Here is a 24940-nt window from a genome sequence, read left to right as displayed (position 1 = left end):
AGGAATAAAGAAAAAGCAGTCTCAACCCTAGAACAAGTGTATTGGTATGGGTCAAGTGCATAGTCTTCTCTTGCCTTTCCTAGTGCAGTTTGCAGTTAGGGATTTAAAGAAACACATATCCCCAGGCACTCCTGCAGCCCAGACACCTGTATTCATTTGCCTTCTCCATTTGCTGCTGGCATTGCAGCTCTTGGCTTTCCTTTTGCTCTCCCCATTTGAGCTACTGCCTGTTCTCACTGCTGGTTTTCCTGACCATCAGAAACTTCTTGGTGAAGGTCAGGACAGACCTGGATTTCCCATTTAGGAGATGGCCTTGCCTTGCCCACAGTCTCCTAAAAAGAAAGAGAAGAGCAGTCCCAGTTCCCTCTCTGACACACACTTCTAGTTTATGTGAACCACTTTGACCCAGAATCTGAAGAATTGTAGTTATCTACATCCTCATCTGAAAACAGGGATAAGAGCTTTTTCCTCTTTCACAATTGTTTAGCATTAAAATGTTCTCTTAAAAAGGTGTGTGGAAAAGTCACCTTTCAGTGCTCATATGTACCTCTGACTTTGTACTAAGGACTTCAGTAGAAATGTACTACCGCAAAAAAACAACTGTTCAGCTGTTGGAGGTGTCCAAAGCCAATAGCATAATTAATTTCTGCCGCTGTCCGAAGAGGGGATGGGACACGAGGAAGGGTGCAAGTAGAATGCCCTATTCACGCGTGCACCCTGTCTTTTGTCAGCTCGGGCGGGGAAAGGGCCAGAACATAGGGTGGAGCATGAGACAGACAAGCAGGGGAACAAACCAAGATAGGGACATGGACAAAAGGGGGAGGAGTGGAGGAAGCAGGGAGCAGGCAGCAGGCAAACTCATGGCAAGCCTGGGCAGGACCACTGTGTAGTGTGAATACAATGAAACTACATAATAACAGTAAAGTCCATATGATAACTGTAAGGTCCATATAATAAAGTCCTGCCAATTGCTGTATGCTTTTCTCCATGCCTGGAACTGTTCCCATCCTGAATCTTGCTCCTTCACAAATTTCCACCAGTTAAGTTCCTAAAAGACTAAACAGACATGCTTAGGAGCATTTGGCTTTTATAGCATTGGGCAGATTGTCTCAGGTCACGTATAGTCTCACTGTTCCTTATACTCCTCTCTCTACAAGGCTCAGTTCACAGGGTGTGACTGCAGAGCACACCTCCCAGGTCAGGCATATCCTGGAAGGTGGTTTTGCCACTTGTTGCATTGGAAGGTACAGATTTCTGTTCTGACTGCCCTAAGGTGCCTTAACACAGCATCTTTGTTAGCTACAGGCATTGTATAGGGATTTCAGTTGACTGCTGTGAATTCTGCTGTGTAGCATTAGCAGTAAGTGAAGTGAAAAGTGAAAAGCAATTGTAGGACTTGCCATTCAGTGGATGAAAGAGGCAGGTCAAAAATCCAGACCTCCCACTTACAGCTTTTTAAGACTCACTCTCATTTTTTTAGTGGTCAAAGTTGATTATTGATTTTTTTGATGTAAAATGTAGTTACACAGAGACAATATAACATCTTTGTGCTGATGAACAACATAGATCACAAATGTTTTCTGTATATAATCTTCTTCACTGAATGTCTGCAGTTTTCTTTTTAGATATCTTTTCTTAACTGATGAATGCAAATACTTGTGCAGGTTTCATCAAAAAACTGAGCTTTCAGACTTTTTTATTCCTTCACCTTAGGGACTCTCCTCAAATTCTCTTACTGTGCTCAATGATAATCTGTGGTACAGAAAATTTGCTTGCTGACTTGAAAAGAAAGGGGGGAAAAAAGCTTCTGAGGTGATTCTCTACAATGAGACATGAGTAATATGGGCTAACTTTATGCTTATAATCTTTTCTTTGCCAAAGTGCAATGACATTCATTCTTTCCAGACTTCTGATGATAATAGGTTTTAATAGCAAATGCTCAGGTCTAAATTCTTCTCTCAGAGTGAAGTTGCTGAGTCGTCCCGGCTCTGAATTAATTACAGTGTTTTAATAGTGTGAATGGGAAAAGAACCTTCCTGTGAAATCCTATGGATGAATAATAGGGAAAAATTATTATGAAAATGAGGGAGAAAATACAAAAAATGCATATTTTATTCCTACATAAGAGTTGAAAGTTCATAGGATTTTCCCTATTGACTTCAATGGAGCCTAGAGACTTACAGTGACCTTCAGGATGTCAGAGCAGTAATTCTTATCTCAGGATTGTTTTATCAGAAGATTTGGAAACAGTTGTATAGTTCACCATTTAAATTGCAGATTCTCTTAGGATGAGACAAGAACCATGGGCAGAAATGACCCTTGATTTATAATTTATAATTTAGTTCTTCCTCCTGTCTGATGCCCAGGAGCAGCAGGCTTTCCGTGCTGATAAAGAACTCCTTCAGCAGCAGTTACCCCCACTAAAATCCTTCCTCAAAGTACGCTTGTGTGTGTCTGTACATGTGACTAAGGAAGCAAGTGCTTTCCTATTTCAAATTACTTTTGCTGTCTTACGAGTAGAGCAAAAGGAAATGTGGTAGAAGCTGTTGAAAACATGGACTGAACTAGAGACAAGGCACTGCACATTTATTTGATCCATGGCAGAGTGCAGTCCTGGTGTGTTGCTATCACAGATGTCCCCAGTGTTCGTGAGGGCATTGCTGTTCCTATGCTCCTCAGCCTCTCTCCATCTCCTTAAATATGGATTTCCCTCTTTGTCCCCCTCAGTGAAGCCGTGAGTGGAATGGCTGCATGAAACCTGGAGCTGTAGGTGCCAAGACCTTGAAGGAGCAAACAAAATTATAATCAGGTTTTCTCTTTAAGAATAATTTAGGACAAGATGAGGATTGTGTTTTTCATTTCCTGACTACATCGGAACTAATAGAACTAATTGTAGGAATAATCCCATGTAAGCACATTGGTAACATTTGCATTTATTTATCTACGTGTATCCATTTCTGTGGAGGTCTGGTATGCAGATAGCTATTACCTTTAGATGAGTTTAGTATATATGTCTGTGTAACGGGTTCCTGCATTGGAAACCCTACATTCCTTACTTCTGCTATAAACCCAATCACCTGCACTGCCATCCATGCTGACAGCATGGCAAAGGAAGATAATTTCTTAGTCCAGAACAAACAGAGAAAAAGGTGCAACTACCTGGAACGGTTTTGCTAGTGCACTGACATTTCATCAACACCCAAATTGAGCCAGAAAGGACAGTTTTGTTTTTTTTTCAAGTATGCCTACCATGGAGATCTTAACCCATTGTTTAATTAATCACCTAATCTAAAGGAAGCATAAAGGTTCCGAGGCTCAAACCTGGCTACTTCATCCCTTTGACTGCATTTGTACTGGTGAATAAAATGTGCCAGGGACCCCAGAAGGACTCAAGTCTCACCCCTAACCTGCCACCCCCAAAACAGGGCAGTTATCCCAAAACATCTCCTGGGACTTGCCCCTGCAACCCTTGTGTAGTGCCTGAATGTGGTTTGGGAGGCTGCTCGTGGGTCTCAGCCAAAACTATTTCAATCCTCACACTAGCAGATTAGCAAAGGCAATACCAGTTTAACAGATCATGAGCCACTGTCAGGGCCTATTCTCTGCCCAGTTTAATTTATGAATGGAGTCATTACTGCCTGTGTTCAGACCTGAGATTCTGGGCCATATATAATGAGGTTAAAGGAGGTACATCAGGAGATTTGGACAGAAGAGACAGTATAAACAAAAAGTAAGGAAAAATGAATGGCTAAATTCAAAGATGGAGAGGAGAACACTACCGTTTAATTTTCTATAACATTTAGAATGACATTGATTCTCACCCTATGAGCAAAGCATTGTCTTCAAGAGGAGAGACTATTTGATGGTGCAGTTCATTTGCTTATTTATTTTATGGCCATGGTAATTGAACGGAAACTATGGGTTTCTGTTTGGCAAGTCAGAAATGGGAGATTGGTGGTGCTTCTCAGTAACATTCTGATCTGTAGAGGTTCTATGAGGCATTGCCAATCTTTTGATAAGTAAATTATGGATAGACGTAACAGGTCTGCCATCCCAGGTACAGTTCTAGGTCAGGTGTGTGCAGAGGTTTCCTTCTTGCTTTAGGAAGAAAATTTGCCTCTGCTGCATTGTCCCCCTGATGTCTGCTTAGTCATGGAAAAGAACTATTCATTATCAGGTCTCAAAAGCCCTCATGGCTTTCCCAGAGGGATGCTCATGGGATTAAAAGTTTGAGGCAGAAATTGCTGAACTGGTAAGGACACACCCCGGCTCTGCCTCAGGAGTTCTCAGCCCAGAAAACACCCTGTGATCTGGACCCGGACAGACCAAACCGGTCATCCTTTTCAAAAGTGATGGTGTCTGATCCACATGTGAAGAAACCCCTCAGAGAGCTCCATCCCCCTCTGCTCTGGGAGGCTTTGCACAGGGCTGGGGGGCAGCAATCTGGCCCTGTGTTTTCAATAGTGAAGTTATGTGGGGAATGTGTTAGGAGTCTCATGTTTCAGTGTGTTGTGGGTTATGCAGCAGTAAAGGGGTAGAATCCAGGCTGACTATTGATATTAACTATGCTTTTCTGGATTTTGCTACATTTTAGCTTTTCTTTAAATTAAAGTGTTGTTTATACATATGTTGTTGTTTAAGGGAGCTCAACAAGCAATTTTCTTATCCTGACTGTATTTCTTTTGTGGTGCGGCAACAAAGAGAGCACTAGTACTGGAGACTTCAGGATTCTGTGCTCTGACGGGTATCCCAGAACGGGAGGAAAAGAGAGGAGAAAGCCTTTTGGAGCGACATGAAACAGGCGCGCTCACACGTGCGCGTTATTTACCGGCACATCTATGCAGCAGTCAGAGCCTGAGAGACTCGCTGCCCCGCAGCCTGTCAACTCTCCTTCCGCAACCACAGCCCAGCCCAACCCCAAGTGACCCGCCGGGACAGTACCCGCAGGGGGGAGGGCGGTGTGCGCGGGACGGGTGGCGGCGGGTTCCCGCGCCTCGGTCCCTCGCCCCGCCGCGCAGCGAGGATGCTCCGGGAGGACGGAGGTGGTGCCGGGACTGGGCGTGGGGCGGTAGCGCCGGGGAGGGCGAGCTAATACGAGAGGGTGGGGGCAGCTGCTGGTATCTCCGTCTCGGCGCTGCCGCCCGCCTCCCCCGGCGCGGCCCCGCTCCTTCGCCCGCCCCTCGCCGCCCGCCCGCCCGCCCGCGAGGAGCGGCTCCAGCGGCGCCGGGGCCGGGCCGGGCCGGGGCAGCGGCGCCGAAAGTTTCGCGGTGCGGGACTGGGCAATGGGCTTCGACACGTCGCGGTTCGCGGGGCCGGTGGCGGCGGAGCTGCAGTGCGGGCTGTGCAGGCGGGTGCTGGAGGAGCCGCTGTCCACGCCGTGCGGGCACGTCTTCTGCGCCGGCTGCCTGCTGCCCTGGGCGGCGCGGCGCCGCCGCTGCCCGCTGCGCTGCCGACCGCTGGCGACCGCCGAGCTGCGCCCCGTCCTGCCCCTCCGCAGCCTAGTCCAGAAGCTGGAGGTCAAGTGCGATTACAGCCCGCGGGGCTGCGGCCGCACCGTGCGGCTGCGGGAGCTGCCCGCCCACCTCGCGGCGTGTCGCTACGGGCCGCCCGGCCCCGCCGACCCGCAGCCCCCGGCCGGGCACCCCCCCGGCCGCTCGGGGGACAGCGCGGCAGGGCAGCTGCGGGGCGGCGACGCCCCGAAGCCGGGTCCCGAGCTGAAGAGGGAGGCCCTGCGCTGGAACAGGAGGGAGAAGTCGCTGCTGGCGCAGCTGTCGGCGCTGCAGAGCGAGGTGCAGCTGACGGCACGGCGGTACCAGGCGAAGTTCGGGCAGTACATGAGCCACATCAGCAGCATCACCAGGGACCTGGCAGGCAGCCAGCCTGGCAAGGTGAGTGTTGCGGCGGGGATCGGCGGGGCACCGCGCACCGGCCTGCGCTCTCTAGCTGTGCTCCCCTCGAACCTGATTTCCCGGTGTCCGACTTGTGAGCGACCGGCCCGAGTGATGGTGCGGGCGGTATCCCCCGCAGTCACCACCACGGCACGCCGGGCTGGGACCCAGCCCGATCCCTCTGCGCACCTCCCGGGCGATGAGAGCCGCCCCGTCTCGTCCCTCGCCGCCTTCGGGGAGATGGAGCCACCAGCCCCCACCGGGGATACGCTTCTTGTCGGTCCCTTTTCCGACACCCTGCGGTAGCCGAAACCTTGAGCTGTGATGAGCCCAGCAGTGCCTGGCAGCTGCAGTGACGGAGCGCTTGCTCGGCCAGGGAGGATGGGGAGCGGGCAGGAGGGGAGATGGCTTCGCTCCTGGTCTGGCAGACGGGTCCCGGTTCCGACGGAACTTTGGAAACGATGGTGAAAGGACAGCAAAGCCTCTGTTTTATGGCAGAATGGAGTGACGCCCTTGAAAGCAGAGGCCGGAGCAGTGCTGCGTTCTCCTCTCAGGTCTGAGGGCATTGATTAAAGACCGACTCGCCTCCTTTAGGTGAAACAAACCACTGGGCTGGCTTCACTCGCTGTGATGGAGCTGGTTGGTTTTAAGTGTTAACTCCTGGCTGGAAGCTCACACTGCAGGCTCAGGCAATGATGGTTGCAGCTGCGGCGAGGAACGTTTTAATACAAAGAGTTTTACCCAAATCTTCACAGACCCTGAGAAGCAAAATCTCAGTAGAAAGAAGCCAAACTCACGCCTGAAGCAATGTAGTGTGCTGGGCGTCTGACTGCCATATGGGAAACGGGAAAGAGACGTTGTTTGCAGGACACCCGTATGCCTAGGAACACAGGTCTCACAGGTCTTCGTGCCACTGGGAAATTTTTTGTTTGAAGACTTGAATATTTATTTATTTGTTTTTAGCGTATTTTGGCTAGCTAATCCGTGAGGTTTAGGTTGGTGGATTTGAGAGGTGTGCTCGTACATTTGCTTCATCTCTTGGCAGGTGGGATAAGGTCATGTGAAGTGGGGCAGCAGTGACTGTTAAGGAGTGTGGGGTGAGCAAGGAGAGTGGTGGCTAAAGAAGGGAGGACAGATGACTGTACTTTCAGTAAGGAGATGGCAGGTGTGGGAATAGGCGTGGAGCATCGCTCCTCCTGGGCAGCGAAGGAGCATCCGCTGTTTCTGAGCGCTGCCAGGAGGTGTCGCTGTCGGCACTGTCGCTCGGGCATTTCTCGCTGCTCAGAGCAGGGGAATGAATAAAACAGGAGTTTGGGAGGAAAACTACCAATAAAGTAAAAAGAGACTTCATTAAAATCAAATGTATCATGCGGCAATAAAATACGTCTCTGTCATAGTTAATGAAATATGGGCTTCAGCATAACATAAGGTAACTTGCTGTGCTAAAGCCTCCAAATATTAAGAAAATTGTTTACCTGGTCCGTTGAAAGAAAAGGTTTCTCTTTTTAATTTTTAACTTTGACTCCATTTGTGGTTTTGAGTGTTTTCTTTATATTTTAAACCTTTTTCAGAAAAAACCTACATTTTACAGATGTGGTTTTGAATGCTTGCTTTTTGGAGAGAAGTCAAAGTTTGGGATGAAGATTTGTTTTTAATTTTCTGTGTATCTTCCATGAAAGTTGCTATGAAATGTGTGCTGATAAGGTTTTGGGGTCTGAAAATTATTATGTTGTGTATTTTAACCTCTATGTTTAAAGTTTGAAATGCTGACATACATAGGAATTTTGTATTTATAGAAACTTCCAGGCATTTGAAGCTCTGACTTTTATCCGTGGTGCTGACTATTCCTCGCACCAAAACCCCGCACTTTTTTTTTCTGTTCAGCTGAAGATAATCTGAAGATAATTGAAGGTAATCAGGTGTTACCTGTTAACTTTTTGGTGACACGTGACTTTTTCCTTCCCCCCCCCCCCCTTTCCAGGGCCAAGTCTTTTCAGCCTAATTTTCATTTAAGCCTTATCTTATGTATTCTCCAGCTAAAAAATCTTTTGTACATTAGTGCTCTGATTTAGGAACTTCTTTATGAGAATATGTTCTTTAACAATATTTCACTTTTTCCTTCTTAGGGAGGCGAACCCAAGCCATTAGTGATCATGCTACACAGAGAAAATGATACTTTGGGATTCAATATTATAGGAGGACGACCCAATCAGGTAATGAGAAAAGTAACTGTGGGTGATTTTGACCATACTTTCTTTTATTATATACACTGTGAGTAATTACAGTCACTTTTGATGACTGTAAGTATGGAATCAGCTTCATAGATAGAAGAACTGTATCTTATCACATGTAGTTGGTGTCATTTTTTGGAAGACATAATCTTGTGAGAATTGGATTATTCTTATTTTCAGGAAAGATGTTTGCAGTATTTTTGCTCTAAAACTTTGGATTATCTACACTCAGTTCCCATGTGAGTAATATGTATTTCATGCAAACTGTTCAATGGAAGTCTCTGGGACTACTTATAAGAGTCATTGTTGAAGGATTAGACCATTGGAATTTTGTGAAACAGCTTGCCTTTTTTTTTTTTCCCCATTTCAAGAAGAAAAGAAAATTTGCTTGAGTAACTCAGGTAGTTTGAGCATATGTCCTGCTTTGGCATGCCTGCTTTCAGTTTTTCTATATGAATTGAAACAGTTTTGATTGATGCTGTGTCTTAAATCAATCCAATCTCATCAGCTGAGGTTTAAAAAGTTCACTGCAAACCATAGAATATGTATAAGGATCACTAACCCCCACCTAGAATATGCACATGAATATGCTAGTTGTTTTTTTTTTTCATCTTTTCAAAAGCATTAATCAGGACTATCATTGCATATGAAGGGTAAAGAAACCTGTTAAACTGGAAAATTAATAGTTGATTAAAAAGGCTTGATAATAATTATGCACTGATCAGGTTCTTGTTAAGTGGGAGAATTGTAGCCTACAGCTATTATTGAGAAGTGGAGTGGCACCCTGTATATTAGTTGGACAATCTTTTGCTCTAAAGCTATATTTAGTGGTGCCAAAGAGTCTGTTCCCATTAGCCAAAGTCCACTGTTGAATTACTGTTCCCTATGGGTAAATACGAAGACCAGCACTTATCCGATGTTGGTGCTTCAAGTCCAAAGCAAGAGTTTCTTAGATTTTCCAGAGGAAGGTTGAGACAAGTGGCTACAAGTTAAAATACACATGCTTTGATTATATTCATATTTTGAGTATACCAGAAATAAAATCCAGACAATCTTTAGACTGGATTGCACTGTGACTACTGTTATTTACATCTATAGGAAAACTTCAGGGAAATGGGAGCATGTGTTCACTTTACTTGGGATGGCAACTGAGTACTTAGATGTTTACAGTGCATACTGCAACACTTTTATATATTATAAAATGTCAGGCTTTTTGAATTCATATTCTGGAAGTTTAAGGAGTAAATGATAAATATAGAAAGGTTCATAGCACTGTTTGTTGAGGGAACTGCTGACTGGAGAGAAGGAAATGGTCATGGATTTCCATTAAAAGAAGTTGGTGGGGCTGTTAGGCAGGGCTGGGTCTCAGGTGTTTTTGAGTCTTCGAAGTTCAATTGGGAAATTCTTTTGTGTTTTGTACTTACTTTGATAAATGTGAATACCACAGGTGTTTGATTGGCATTTCCCAGTTATCAGTATAAGATCTCACTCAGTGTATCTGGAGCCAAAGGATAGGACAGGAAAAAAAGGCTTGAGTTGACTCAGAATATTGAAAATACAAAATTCTGCTCAAAAACTTAAATGCTGGAACAGGAGTTGTTTAATAACAAGGCAGAAAGAGTTCATGAAGGTACTCTGTACATTCAAGGGGAAAGTACTTTTGGGTGAAGCATTGGCTCTTGCAGCAGAAGAGCAGAACAGTCATGTCTTTATATTAGTCACCTATGTGGGGATGTGTTCCTTCACCATGTGTTGTTTGTGTTTTATAAGTACAATGCAGGTTTTTCCCATTGGAAATCAGGTGACTCTTAGTGACTTGGGGAATGTACATACATACTTTCTGTTGGCTGTGTTTCATTTCAGTCCATAATAAGCTTCCCCACTGTTTACCTTCTACCTAAAGGGAGGAGGAGAGGAAAGGAACAGGTCTGTCTTTTAGTTTGTCAGAAAGGGACTTGCTTCACATAAGTCTGTTTCTGGGAGGTGATTCATTATTCTAAGGGAGCAAAGCTGCTTTGCTGGGCCCCAGCTCTGTCCAGCTGGGAGGACTGTTTCCTCTGTTTCTTCTGTTTCCTCTGAGGACACCATGTCAAAGCCAGGCTGGAGGGAGGTGTGTGCTGTGGGCACCGCTGCTGCACAGCCTATAGGGTCTGTGGCATGGTGCTGGAGCTCAGTATGCCTTGTGCTGTGTTTACCTGTCAGTAGTGGTGGGTACCAGCACATGTATGGCCAGTCTTCGCGAACGAAGATTTGGGAAAGGTCTTTTTACCTTTCCAGCCTGTGCAATGGATTTTTTAGGTGAGACACAGCGTGCGCTGAACTGAGCCCACCCTTTAATCCTAAGGTTCATCTGCCGGGGCCAAGCAAGCTTGGACAATGGCAGTGAGGTCCTCAGGACGTAGGTTTGTTTAGAGTGACCTTCTCTTAGATGGATGGCCTTCACAGGGCTGATGAGCTCCATCTGCCCGGGGGAGTTCCCTGACCGGGGATCGAACCCAGGCCTCGGCGGTGAGAGCGCCGCATCCTAACCACTAGACCACCAGGGGGCCCCTACCAGCACATACAACCAATGGGAACCACAAGCCATTCTGAAATACCCTTTTTTTTTTTTCTTAACAGGTCATAAATTGCTCTTGAAAAAGCCAGTGAAATTCTGATGAAAAGAAATACAATGGGTGTGGGTGAAGGTGCTATAATGTAGCTTTTTGTTTTCTTAAGTTGAAAACAAACCGTGTCCCTCCTGAATTTTCATTAATGGCTATTATACTTCTTTTGTCGGAGTTTCATTTCTCACTACTTAGATGGGTAGTCAGTGGAGGTCTGCTTATTCATCATTTTAAAATATTGTGGGAACTGTTAATGTGTTTCCCTTTTGCTTCTGACCTGACACCTACGAGTCGCTGTGACAAAGGCGGAAAAAAAGGAGTTTATGAAGTCAGTCTTGACTAACGTTGTATTGAACAAATATTTATTGGCCTGAAATCTACCTGAGTTGAGTCTCCATAGGACTGTTGCCACACAGTGTAAAGTATCTATTAAAATATTTTCCCCATGAGTGTATAGGACCTAGACCTTATAACCTATGCACATATGAACTGTGCTGTTGGTCAGGGATTCACCAGTCACAGAAAGAAAATAAGCATCATATAAACTGCTACCTAAAGCATAAATGAACTGGAAAAAGATGCCTTCATTTATTGCTTTCTAGGTTATTATTTTTATAAACACTTTAAAAAAAAAACTTAAATAGGCATTTTTTTCTTCATTAATAATTATTTAAAATTACTTTTAACTATCATTTGGTGGAATAAACTAATTTCAGCGTGTACAACATCAGTTATTGTTGCAGCTGTAGTAGATAACTTGTCTTTTTTAAATTTGACCTTATGTGACTTTATGTACTTAGGTGATGTCTAGAGATCAACTGGAAATGGGTTCTCTTTTTGTCCACAACTGATCTGTATGGATTTCATAGTTGAGCAAGTTCTCAATCTCCCATGTGAATAGGATTTATGAGGTTAACCAGTTCCAGCCAAATCCTATCACTGTTACATGCCAGCTAACTAATGTAATTTTCTTCCTTGGAGCTTTATTTTCAAATGCTGTAAGGAAGTTTGTAAGCAACAGTACAGCAGGAGCCCTATCCCTCCTGAGAGAAACACTTGTGCCTCCATTTTGATGAGTATCTTCCCCTGTGCATTTATGTGCTAGACACTGGCTGCTGTAAAGTTGAATGTTTACTTTGAGTATTTTAGCTGGGATCGTATTACCATTGCACCCCGTGTCTCATTTAGACTAAAATAACCGGAAGTAAATGGATAATCTTATAAAAATTGCTGGAATAGTTCATTAATTCTGTCCTGTTGATTAATGACTACTTTGTGTTAAGCAAGTTGAAAAAAAAAATCCCAAGAAGCTTAGTCCTTAGCTGGAAAAGTGAGGTGGATTTATGTTTTTCATTGTTGCTGATTCTAGTACCATCTTATTTCTTGCACTAATTGGCCCTCTTTGCAACTTCCCTGTTGCCTGGTACAGAACAATCGAGGAGAATCTGCTGAGGGAATTTATGTGTCAAAGATTTTGGAAAATGGACCTGCAGACAAAGCAGAAGGCTTGCAAATTCATGACAAGATTATTGAGGTAAGAAAAAAACCCCCACACCAGTGGATTAGTCTGTCATATTATCAGATTAATAAAGGATCTGATAGTTTTTACACTAAGTATGTTGTAATTTTCCTCTTTGGCTGTGTCTAAGCATGATTCTTGTACACCGAACTGCTTGAAAATTTCTTAGAATTGAAGACACAAGATAGATTTTTTTTTTTTTCCAACAAGAAATAAATTTATTTTTATTGGTGTTGGGATTAGGCTGATCTAAGCAAAACAAAAGGTGTTGACACTTAAACAAACAAGAGAGGCATTTTGAATTTCTTTTCATTAAGTTGAGAAAGAAGGCAAGAAAATGACTGCAAATTTACAGGTTTAGTGAAACTGATTTTGTCCTGTGTAAGGAGTATTACTGTCATGACTCTGGGACATGACATAGAAGCTATGCTGGTGAGCATTGCTGTGAAACTTCTTAAGCAATTAGGGGAAGTACTTTCTGCTGTATGATCAGGAGATCATCTATTGTTCTCACCAAGGCCAATATATCTCATTCATGGTCATGTAATATGCTAGCATGAAAAATTTATTTTCTTCCTGCATGTTATGCAGTTTTTCCCATAAAGTAACTATAAACAATTAAAAAAAAATCAATAACTCAGAAGAATAGGTTGCTGTCTAGCCTACATGTGTAACTGTTACTAGTCCTGTAAGAAGACTCAAGGGAGAAGTTTCAAACAGTGACTGAAACAGGCTCCTTAGGGTGCTGTCAAAACGGCATTTCACATTACAGCTCTGATGCAACTCTGAGTGACAACACGTAACCAGTGCTGCTTGGTTTGTTTAGGCTACATCATTCCAGCCTTGGGAGTTTAGGGGAGGCTTAGAAGTATGGTGTGAACTTGCCAGTTGAATGGGTGTTTGAAAAAAGACACATGAAACAAGTGGGTTGCAAGACAAATGCAGAGAGCTGCTGCTCGTTTCGTGTGTTATGTAGCTGTTAAGGTCTAGAAAGATAAGCTAAGACTGTTTGAATGCTGGCATTATGCTAAATACTGGGAGCCTAGAGCAGTGGAGCAGTGTGTGAAACCAAGTTAATATATTTTCTTGGAAAAATAAAGTTTATGCTCTCAGCTGGCAGATACATGCATCTCTAGCAGAAACCAAGTGGGCTGAGCAGAACTGAACTTGCAGCATAACTCTTATCTCCCCAAGATATTCAAAAGCTTTCACATCCGATTTTTTTTTTGTAACAGCAGCCTTATGCTGATAAAATCTATTTTCTTCTGACATTACTATTTCACTTAGCACATTAGTTTGATTTTTTTTAATAGACTGATCAGCTATGTAGTTTCATGCATTTGCTCAACACTTCCTCCCTTATTTTATTGTGCTTTTATAGGGCTTTGATTTTTAAGACGAACTTGAGTGTTTTTGGAGAAAGGAAGAATAAAGTCACAAACGAGCATTTATTAAATGTGAGGTCATTTCTCAAAATGCCACCATAACTAATTCTTGATTTTTATCTGTTGAAAAATTCTGGCTGCATAAAATCATGCTGAAACAGATTTCAGTCCTATGTGAAACTCTAGGCCCAATCTAGTATAAGTATTCATAGAGATCTAAGTTGGAGCACCCTTTTTGTCATATTAATATGCAACAGCTTTGTATATAATGTTTTGTATTCAGGCAAACATTTACGTGTTCAGGGTTAGACCAAATATTTTACTAAATGTTTCAGTGTTCCAAAATTTGTTAGACCAAAGTAAAAAGAGGAGGAGAAATAATAACACTAAGACTTTCTAAATGAAATGCAAAGAAGTAGCTATTCCTCCATGCTACATACAGGAAGCAACTGGAGTCAGAACATTGAATTTTTCATTGCCCATGCATAGCTATTGATGTCTTCTTGCAGTAGGATGTACTGCCAACACTGCTGTGGTTGGTCGTGAAAGATCAATATGAAAGCTTTTGCTGTGAGAAAATAATCTGGATGGTGTAACTATTTAAAAAATGCTGGCAGATATATGGAATATGAGTTTTGCTGAGAAGTTGATAGGAAGTGGGACGTTATTATTGCTTGCTTTTCACTTATTGGTGATCTGATCTAATGGGTGTTATTTTATGAGACCATTCTTCAATGATCAAGAGCAGAAGAAAGTGATGTTGTTCGAAGAGCCTTTAATAGCTTAAGTCATTTGTTTGAGAGTGTGATGGCCAGGGTGTTTTTAGCAATGTGTATCTTATGGGATAATGAATGGAACTATCCCATTAAATCAGGAACAAATCTCCTCTCAAGGCATGTTGCTAAATAAAGAAGGTAATTTGTTTCAGTGGTTTATCACGTTTAACAATTATTAACTGCATGTGGTTGACTACAGTAAGTTGTGCACATTTCAGATGACCATCTTGTGGGTAATCTAGTGCAGCAAATAGATTTCACAGCCATATGGTATTGGCAGCTGGAATTGTGAGCCAAGGCTGGCAGACATAAGTAGTGTTGCCTTTTACGTTATATACATCATTATCTATGGCAGCAACATTGCCAAATAATTGTTACAGTATTTCAAAGGGTACCAACAAGAGAAATCAGGTTTCTTTCTTAAAGGTATTTATTCTAAGTGTAAAAATGCCACACAAATGATTTGAGTTACTGGAGGGTTTTGAGATCAATGTGCCCAGGCCATAGAGCCTCTGACACTTTCATTTGAAAAAGATTGGTGTTTATTTGGGCTTTACTCTCAGGTGAGCATATTTTGTGCTTGAGGCCCTGGAAGCTGAAACAAATCCCTTTGAGTTGGCAAGGTGGTGGTAGGTGAGGGTGACAGGGCAAGGTGAAGGGTGACCGCCCCAGTTACCCTGTTTCAAGGGGCTGCAGCTCTTCACAGGGGATGGTCACAGGACCCTCACTGATAATTTTCACTGTTCTGCTGGAGAATAGATTTCAGGCACAGCATTACTCTCTTTATTCAAAGTGAACTCCTCTGTGAAAAAATTACTTGTTTATGCAATGTAAAGCTGTCCTGGGATAGCAATGTGTGCACACAACATTTTGGTGATATGTACTTCCAGGAATCCTGTTACAACCTCCAAATGATCATTATTTGTTCATCATTGAGAAACCCTTCCTCATGAATTAATTCTATGTCACAGATTCCTTGAGATGTCATGGTCTTCTGCTGCATTCAGAAGCTTTTATCCAAAAATCTAGCTTCCTAAACTGACACAGTGCATCACATGTTCCAGGACTAAACACTGTTCACATGCTATAAAAAGCATCTCATAAAACTAGATGCAGCACTGATTATCTGTGACTCCCAGTCTGAAAGCCTTGGATATGAGCAGTGGTATAAACCTGCCAGACCTCTAACTTTCAGATCTCTGTCTTCTTCCTTTCCACCCTGCCTATGAATCCCCTTCAGGAGGAGACAAGCAGCAAGCCATGCACAGGACTGTCTATTAGTCTGTGCTAGTTTGAAATATTCTCTTTGCTGCTGGGAGAAAATACAAGGTATGTTTAGAATAGTTCACAGTTATATGGCTCAGCATCATTTCATCTCCCTCTCTGCATGCTAATCTTTCCTACTGAATAAGTTCACTGCTCATCGTGGTCATGCTAATTGCCTCCTCAAGGCAGCATAAAACAGCTATGATCCTTGGCAGTATTACTGATACACAGAAGTGTTTTACCTGCTGCTATTTTTCATCCATAGTTATAGTTCTGAACAGTTAACACTGGAAGTAGCTCTTTACATATGGAGGAAAACTTGACCCTCAATTTGCAGTCAGTTCAGCTTCACATAAGTATGGCACCATATTGGCCAGAGCTCCAAGCATAGTAGTTAGTGCCTAGTTAACAAGTCATTCAGAACTAGTTCTTCATACTTGTTTTGAGTTGCTTTTTCTTTGTATGATACTAAATTTTACGGAAATTTGTGTGTAGTCTCCTCTACTTTGGAGCCCAACTTTACAAAAAAACCAAAAAACTGTGATTGATTTTCTTGTGTCCTTTTCCATTCTATAAGTCGCACTGTCTTGCAAAATACTGTTGAATTACTGAAGTGGGATATGCTGATTTTACTTTTTCACTTCGGTGTTGTACAGAAAATACATGACCAGGACTGCATTTGGAGTCCAGATGGAATTTCTGATTTATCCTTTTTTTTTTCCTTAAAAAGAGCAATATTTCATCAATTTGAGGGAAAAGAGCAACTGGTAATTCCCACTGACAAAGCAGGTTTGGAAAAGCCTTGTGTGCAAATAAAAAGGGCTCGGGCTGAAGACAAAATATTCATATGTGGAACTGTAACTACATCATTATCTGGGAGGCTCAAGTGTTTTTCTGTTCTTTGCAATGCAAGGAAAAGGCTTCTGTTCTTTTACTCTCAAGTGAAATGCCCTTCTGCATTTTAGGCAGTTGATTCTAATTAATTTGATGGCTAGAAGCATGGATGATGGATAAGAAGGGAAAGGAAAACATTTTTATTCTGGGATCTTTGTCTTTGAAAAATGAGATGCATGCATATATATATATATATCATGACTGTGTATATTTTGTTTATGCAGCCTGAGCTCCATAAGTAGATAATAAATAAGACTTCATCCCTTATTCCTTGTTTCCCTTTGTTCTTTTCACTTTTTTTGAGAGTACTTGCACAATGGCTTTCAAGCCCATGTCAGCAAAGCCAGTTTCTTTAAAGATGAAGTCTTGAGGCTTATCCTGGCAGAATAACTTACATCTGCTAAGCGCCTACACAAAAACTTTTTTAACTATTGCCAGAGTGCTGACTGTGCTGTGTGTCAGCCTTGTGGTGTTTTATCTCTTGCGTGTTTCTGTCATTACTCTCACTATGCTGCTCAAGCAAAATCTTTGATACTAGTCATGTTTATTTGGCTAAGAACCTCCACTGTCAGATTATGTCTGTAGAAGTAGTGAGTTTTAAAATGTCTTGCTGGGATCAGAGCTAGAAGATTTGGGATGACTTTGAACCAAAGCTGCACCAGATGTGTCCAGTAAGATCTGTGTGGTAGCTAAGAAAACTTGATATAGCTAATTTTAGTGGTGTGGATTTCAGTGTATCTAAATATGCACAAAGTAGCCTTAGCTATATTCTTTAAATCTGTAATAAATTCATAATGTTATGTTGCAGGTAACCAGTTTTGGCACATGCAATCATGAGGTAACTCATAATTACTCTGAAAGATCCCTGGCATAATAAATTAATTATGCCATAGGCTTAGAAATGTCTGTAACACCTTTTCACCTTTCCCTGACTTGTTGTGATGTAGGTTTTTAGACACCTGAAGTCTTTCATCTGTCCAAAGAAAATTTTTAAAATCAGGTGAGACCAGGTCTATGCGTAACCAGTTGAATAGGAGCTACTACCCCCCGGGACCATTTTTACTTAACAGAAAGTCTTCTGCCCTGTCCAGGTGGTCTCTGACCTGCCTGCAAAGGATTGAGCTTACCTATCCAGGTAGTTGCCCTTGTTACTAAGGCAGAGGCTCTCTTGTGTTAGACCAGCATCTGCTCATCCTCCTCAAATGGACCTTGGTGCCAGCAGGTGTATTGAGAGTCAGGATTATCCAGTGCTAATCTGTGGTGAAATAGACACTAGTTCCAGGGAACTGTATCTGGAATACTGGTTGTGCCCTTTTCCAGGTAAGTGCTTGTGACAAAACATCAGAATTTCCCTCTTTCTTGCACAGTCTTGGGTCTTATATGACACTTCCTTTAATGATACTTGCATTTCTGACTTCATAGTGCCCTGATTTTGAGAGAGGAGGTAGCAAATGCTGTTAACCAGGATATCTTCTAGCTAAGACACTTCCCTAGATATGAAAGATGGGGTTCCCTGACTGAATAAATACCAGTAGTAGCAGTTGTCCTCCTCTTCCTGATCTTTATTCTAGCTGCTGTGTTATCTAGAAGGTGTTTACAGCTGTTGGTGCCCCCACTGGCCATGCAGGCTGGATCTCACCTAGATGAAGGAACTCGATGTTCAAGGTACTGTCTGTTTTAGAAGTTGACATCTCACTACAGTTATCCTGTGATGCCTGAATTTTGTACTTCAGTTCTTGAGTTCACAGATATCAGTAGCCTAAATTTGACTGGACTTGCTATAGGTCTTTAGAGTGCCTGGGTTCCTCTTTATTCACCGAACAGAAATGCAAATGTTATGTTTAGGAAAACAGGTTAGGTTCCTTCCAAAAAACACTTAAAATTCCAGTGATTCACTGTCTGTGTTTTTAAAAGAAAACATGAGACTTTTGTTTTTATGTGATCTAAAATTTCTGTATTTTTTTGTGGTATGTTAGAAGATGGACTTCTGAGATAATTACACTTCCATATATAATGTTTTCTTGCAAATCTTACTAAGACTTCACAAAATACTTTCTGTCCTGAAGAACAGGAAGAACTAAAACAAAATTATATGTAAGTGGTGAAGTGGGTGTTAATAGGGTAATAGCGAATAATGACTTAGGGTTTTGTGATCAGAAAACTCAGTATTTGATCCTGTAGTTGACTGAATGGAGTGTTAGTGTTTGTAAACAGGCAAAATATTACTTTGATACTTGTGAAACGCAGCATCATGAAAAAATTCTAAAATGCCTTGGCTTCTAAGGGGTGTTTTTTTAATCTGAGGTATAAACTGAGAACTTTCTATTTGCTGAGAATTTGCTGTGAATGCAACTCTAGAGAGGCACAAGCTTGTAGGAGTGTTTCCCTTCTGTGTTCATTTGGGCTTGTTCTCACAGACAAACCAGGCACGTGTGCAAGTATAATGCTGTGTTGTTTTTGTGGAAGTATGTATGCTCACAGTGCTTTTATCTAAAAAAGGGCAGAAATGCCAAACATGGTTGGAATATGACAGTAGCTGGAAGGGGAAATAAGGCAGCTGGGGCAGAAGGAGCAGTGTGTAAGCATTTCTGAAATGTGACCCAGCATGAAAGGAGTCAAGAGAGCATGCAAAGTGGAAGTGGTGAAAATCATCTTTTACAATGGGTTATTATGCTACTTCTGCCATGCTGGATCTTTGTCTAGGTGGCTTAGCTTAAGCATGATAGAAGAGGCTTCAGGATCTTGCATGAACATGAATGTGCATAATCCCTCTCTCCAACAAGATATTTCTGTTTTGCTCTGATTATGGGGGATCTCTACAACAGATGGATCACTGGAGGAGCAGAAGAGGAAGAGTGAAGTAGAGTATACAAGGGAAAAGACAAACAGGGGAAACTTTACAATTAAAGAGTACAAAGCACCAACCTTATGTTTCTGCAGAAGTGCTGTCCAGTGCTTGCTCATAAACAGGAAGTGTGGGAGAAATGGAGGGGATGTAGGAATAGGGGTCACTGAATTGTGAAATAGGATCAACTGTACACACTGCCATCAACTCTGATAGCTAAATAAGGAGGAACAGTACTGGAGCAGAACTGTGATAACTGTATTGTATCTGCAGAACTGGACAGTAGCCAAATTGACAACTCAGCAGTGCTGTAGGTAGAAAGGATTTTGGTTATCCTGTGGAAGAGCTGACTAATGTAAGAACCTGCAAGATCCCATCATGGGTGTTGCTTCCATGGGACACAGATCCCTAGGCACCATGTGAAGGCCTGCTCACACCACCTCCTTTTGTAAAGCGTCTATTCTCACCCTGAAGTATAATTTGTTGGAAATTCGGCAAGTTGAAACTCAACATCTTCCTAGATGACCTGTTTGAGCTTGACTTTGCCGTAAGTCATCTTTCTCTTCCTTTCCATGAGGTTTTTGGTTTTTTGTTGTTTTGGGGTTTTTTTTTAAACTGTAAGGTAAACTTTGCAAAACAACAGGACTTGCCCAGCAATGGGAGCAATGCAATTTTATGTGTAGTTTTATAGTAGTAGGTTTGGAGGAAATTTTTTTTTCATATGATATTTTAGAGGTGTTCATAAGCACTTTCAGGAATGCATTAAACAACTTGACTAACATCTGTCAGATGCTGCTGCTTTCATCCCTTTCCCAGGAAGAGAAGGTGCTAATGCAGGGGAGTGTTTTGTTTAGGAATTTTTCAAATGATTACATACACACATATTTACATGTTGGTGTCTGTTTATGTTAGGGAAGACAAGGTCATAGAAATGTATCTTTGTTACTGGAGGTGGCAAGGTTTTTTGGTAAAAACCCTTGCTCTTTGGTCTTTGCTCTGGGCATGATTTTCAGGCAGCCTTGAAGAAAGTGCTTTCTCATCCACTGACAAGCCAAATCTCCTTGACAACTGGGCTGTAGGTGTGATTGTGTACCGTTGCCTTGGTGTTGGCCTAAGTCTGTCTTACTGTTATAGTGGACTTGATGATTGCTATGGAGCTCAGGTACCCTAGCCTGGTGAACTAGAAGGTTTGAGAGGAAGGAAGACATTTTCCAGTTACTTTCCTTAACCTTGTCAGTTATGTAGTGAATAGAAGCTTCAGAGAGCACTTTAGGATATATCAGGGAGAGCTAACCCTTTGAGGCCCATATGAAGGAGACTAGTGGGAATAATTGATGGTAGGCCCAGCTATGAAAAGCTCTGAAAAATTCTGAGACCATACTGAGTTTGTGGCTTAGAACTAAAGGATGTGCAAGAAGCTGTGCCTCCCATGGCACATGCTTCTGGCACCCCAGAAGCTCTTGGCACTTTCAGAAAGTGAAAAGAGCCTTGTTCAGCCTTTCATGAAGGTTATTCTTTATTGTGGTTGAGACAACTTCACAGTTAGAGGAGATGACAGCTTACATGTGTTGTGTGAATGCAGTGTTTTATCTTAAGGGACTGAACTGATTGTTGCAATCCAAGGACATGGGCTCCAAGAGCTTTGATTTCTTCTGCCCTTTTTCTTAATCAGCTAATTATATTTGTAAGGAGTAGCTCATCACTGTTCTCTATAATTGGAGGCTGAATAAAAAAAGCCATTAGTGCCTGCCAGTGCAGAAATGCCAAAATGAAGTAATTATTCAAGGCTTCACTTAAAAAAATTAATAATCCACTTTTTAAGAAGCTGTGAAATACAACAATATGTTAAACAGGAGAATGCTTCTCTTTATAACTTTTGAATAGCAGTAATCAGAAGTGTGTTCAGCACTGTACTTTCCAAATGCTTTGAAAATTGAAGTGCTAATGTTAAAAAAAAAAGAGCTCTTATTTGGGACCTTCTCTCCAAAATGCAAAATTCTGGAGCATTTAAAACCATACTGTAATGGAAAATCTGATTTTCAAATTGACAAGAACAGATGTGGTCTCTTCAAACCACCATCAAACACTGTGATAAGTAAAATCAAATATACTAAGCAAAGTACATATGTAGACAGACATTTTAGTAAATATATGTCTTGTTTGGAATTGCAAATCTAATGTAATTTTATAACTTTGTATGTAGACACAACTTGACTGAATCACTGCTGCCACAGGAAAGGAGCAGAGAATTACTCAACACTTTTTCTTGGCTGCTATTTTATTTACATAGTAAACTTATATATGTTATTTACAGGACATGATTTACGTATTTTTTCTTTGAGAAAAATATTTGTCTTTCAAGTAGCAAGACTGGGAAGTAGGAAGGAGGAGGGAGAAATTAAAGGAAAAAAATTCAGAATTGTTGACATTTTGCTGGTTTCTACTTGGTTTTTAAGTATGGAAACCTGTATTCTAAATACCTGTCAAATGATTTAGCATCTCTAAAATTGGGTAAATTATGAATCTGTGTGTCTAGAAGTAGTCACCTAATGTGGGAGAAGTTCTGAAGTGGGTTGATATAGAATATGAGTTATTTTCCTTTTGTGTGTCTTTTCTTCACCATTTGGAGCATCCAGCATTTGAGGCACCCCATGGCTCAGAGCTTACTCATCTGTTTCTAAGTAGAGTCTTTCAGTCTTGCATTTGTTTCTTTAAGCATGCTGATCAAGCGGGTGAATAGCTGCAGTCCTTCCAGCAGCTTGCGGAAAGAAGGCATGCTATTTTGAATGGAAGGGATTTGCTGTCTTGAATGAACTAAAACATCTGGATCCCTACAGTTCTCTGTTACAGTCTGATTGATTTGGGCTAGTCTTTGGCACATGGCAAATATGGAGCCATATGGTCTTCATGCTGTCAGCAAGCTTTTTCAGCACATACCCCAGCCTTCTCTGAATGGTAAGCTGCTACTGTGACCTGAAAAATAAACGTTCCAGGAGCTTTCAGGCTGTTGAGCCCTTGAATGGATTAATTGCATTATTTGAGTGGTTCAACATCCAGCATCTGGACTGGGAAACTGAATCCTTCACTTCCCCTGAAGTGCTCAGAGCCCCAAATCAGATGCCTTATGCTAGTGCCAGATGTATAACAGCACTTTCTGACTTTGTGTCACTTGCATCTTGTTTTCTTAATGTCTCCAGAAAATATCCAAGTGCTCAGCACAACTGTTTTTTAGCATGCTCTAAACATGTTGTTAAATGGAAAACTGACTTCTGAGAAGTTTTTAAACAGAAATTTACTTTCTAGTGACCGAGGGAACGGTGTTAAAAGCCATAATGCACTTACTAGGACATCTTATAATTTTTTTTTTTTTTTTTTTTGAGTGGCAGGCAGGAACCTTTCCTTATGAGAATAAGTATGATATTTTCAAAAATACAGGAATTCTTTTTTTCAACTATGCAAAATACTTTAAAATTTATTTTTAAGTAAGTCTTCTTAATGATTTCTCTACTTTTCATTTATATTTAAAAATGGAGCAGGAAGACTGTGAGGAACTAGGAGGAATATTTCTATTTTTTTAATGGAAAAAGAAACTAAGAAAATAAAATGAACTCTACTGCTAGAATTTCTCATTAAGTAGATGTAGACCACTGTTTTCAGCCTTCTTTTCTGAATTATTTGAGTACTGTATCCTTCTACTAAGAGTGTGGGATTTTTGGTATTTTTTCCTTCCTCCCTGCTATGAAGTAATGGAAATCTAAAGAATCAGTATTTATCACTTAATCCAGAAGTTTTATCTTTTAATTAGCACAAACCATGAACAATATTTTTAAGATTAAAGAACACAATGACATTTCAGAACGCATTTCAGAGAGTGAACTGTTCAGACAGTGCTGTTAATGTCTTAGCAGAACAATTTAAAAGCAAAGTTTTCATCTGATTGCTTAAACTTGTGTCTTATGTTAGTCACAGCCCTGCAGTCCGTTACAGCTGTTCTGCTGATGGCATTAACAAGTACATGCACAATTCTTCATTTTGTACTAAAACTCCCCAAAGTACATTATTGACTTCTTGCTTTGCATTTGTCCCTCTGTTTTTATATCCTTTAGAACTGAAAGATAGCCCCTCGTGCTTTCTTAACCAGAGTCGCTTAGCGTATAAGTACCCTGTTGTCTCAAAGTTCTTATTGTCTGGCTGTTCTACTTTGAACCATTAAAGATCTGTTCTAGGAGAAACCTGAACTCTATAATCCAGTTGCTAAGTTTTACCTTTGATTCAGCTACTTAGAGGTGAATGAGCCCTGGAGGCTAATGGAGTGGATAGAGAAATGTGTGCTGGATGACCACAAAACAGTGGAGTCCAATTATAAATTGCAAGCACTACCATCAGTGTTGCTTTTTTTCTGATTTTGAGTTTTCCCTGAAGTCATGTATTGCACATTTTATCGACTAGTGACTAGCCAAACCATGATGAATCCATATAACCAAGTCAGAGAACAATAACAAGTAACGTTCACCAGCCTATGCCGAGCTATCTGCTTCATGTTTACTTTTCTGACTACTGATCATGTATTCAACAGTGTACAAAACCCTGTAAAAAGAAATACTAACACTAAAAATAGTGTTAGAGAACCTAGAGCACACAGGACACTTAAGATGAGATTCATATTGCCTAGTGATAAATATCTTAACATCTTCTCATTCTCCAAATATTGAAGATTAGTTAGGCACCTGTTTTTTAGCAAAGGCGATTAGTTCAGCCTGAAATATATAACTTAGTAACATTTGAGTTAGGATGAGATTCATCTGAAGAAAATGTTACTGATACATCCTAAACTCTTTGGAATTTTCATATGAACCAACATCTTTTTATTGCTTTTTAGTGCCTTTGAGGTTAGATTGTTGTCTCTTTGTGCAGGGTTCTTCACTGTAAAGCCAGAACAAAGCTTACTGAATCTTGTGTCATTCAAGAATGAATAAAATGTAAGTAGAAGGAATATAATTTGTTTCATTCTCCTTCTTGCATCACGTTTCATATAGCTCTGATATTCCATTCTTCTGGAATTACCTATTTCACTAATTTAAATTGGAGATCAGTTTCCGTGTTCATAGTATGTAAAATACCAATTTAAGTATGAAGAGAGAAATTCAGATACAAAACTGGGCTTGGAATCTACCTACTGTGCTGTGGTACTCCTATTTGAGGTAGCCTGCTCCAGTTCCATGGAATTAATGACTCTCAATGCTATATCTTTCATTAAACTAACAGAACAAATAGGCATACAACAAGAAGGTCGAGCCTTATTCCATGTATTAGATATTTCGATTACTAGATTTGGAACATTATTGCTCAAAATCTGGCAGGAGTTAGCATGAGAAAAAATGCAACTTGGAATGCTCCAGTAAACCCTCCCTATTTAGAGACTAGCTTTGAGATCATTTGACATATGGTTTCATGTCATATCCAGTCTCATTAATCTCTGTATCTTTAGGATTGGAATAAAGTAAACTCCAGTGTTGGACTGTAGTCTGTA

The 24940-nt window shown here is 41.4% G+C and overlaps 1 protein-coding gene across 1 annotated transcript in view; it reads left to right on the top strand.

Annotated features, from left to right (window-relative positions):
* Positions 1-5282: 5282 nt before the first annotated feature.
* The window catches only part of PDZRN4 (PDZ domain containing ring finger 4), a 254221-nt gene continuing 234563 nt past the window's right edge, over positions 5283-24940 (top strand). The window contains exons 1-3 of the mRNA XM_027682275.1: positions 5283-5888; positions 8015-8101; positions 12155-12259. Coding sequence (XP_027538076.1) covers positions 5283-5888; positions 8015-8101; positions 12155-12259 — 798 coding nt within the window. The remainder of the gene's footprint in view (positions 5889-8014; positions 8102-12154; positions 12260-24940) is intronic.

The sequence above is a fragment of the Neopelma chrysocephalum genome, unplaced genomic scaffold (assembly GCF_003984885.1).
Source record: "Neopelma chrysocephalum unplaced genomic scaffold, ASM398488v2 Primary Assembly neopelma1_62, whole genome shotgun sequence".
NCBI lineage: Eukaryota > Metazoa > Chordata > Aves > Passeriformes > Pipridae > Neopelma > Neopelma chrysocephalum.
The sequence above is the reverse complement of the archived record's forward strand: the minus strand, read 5'-3'. Positions and strand labels throughout refer to the sequence as shown.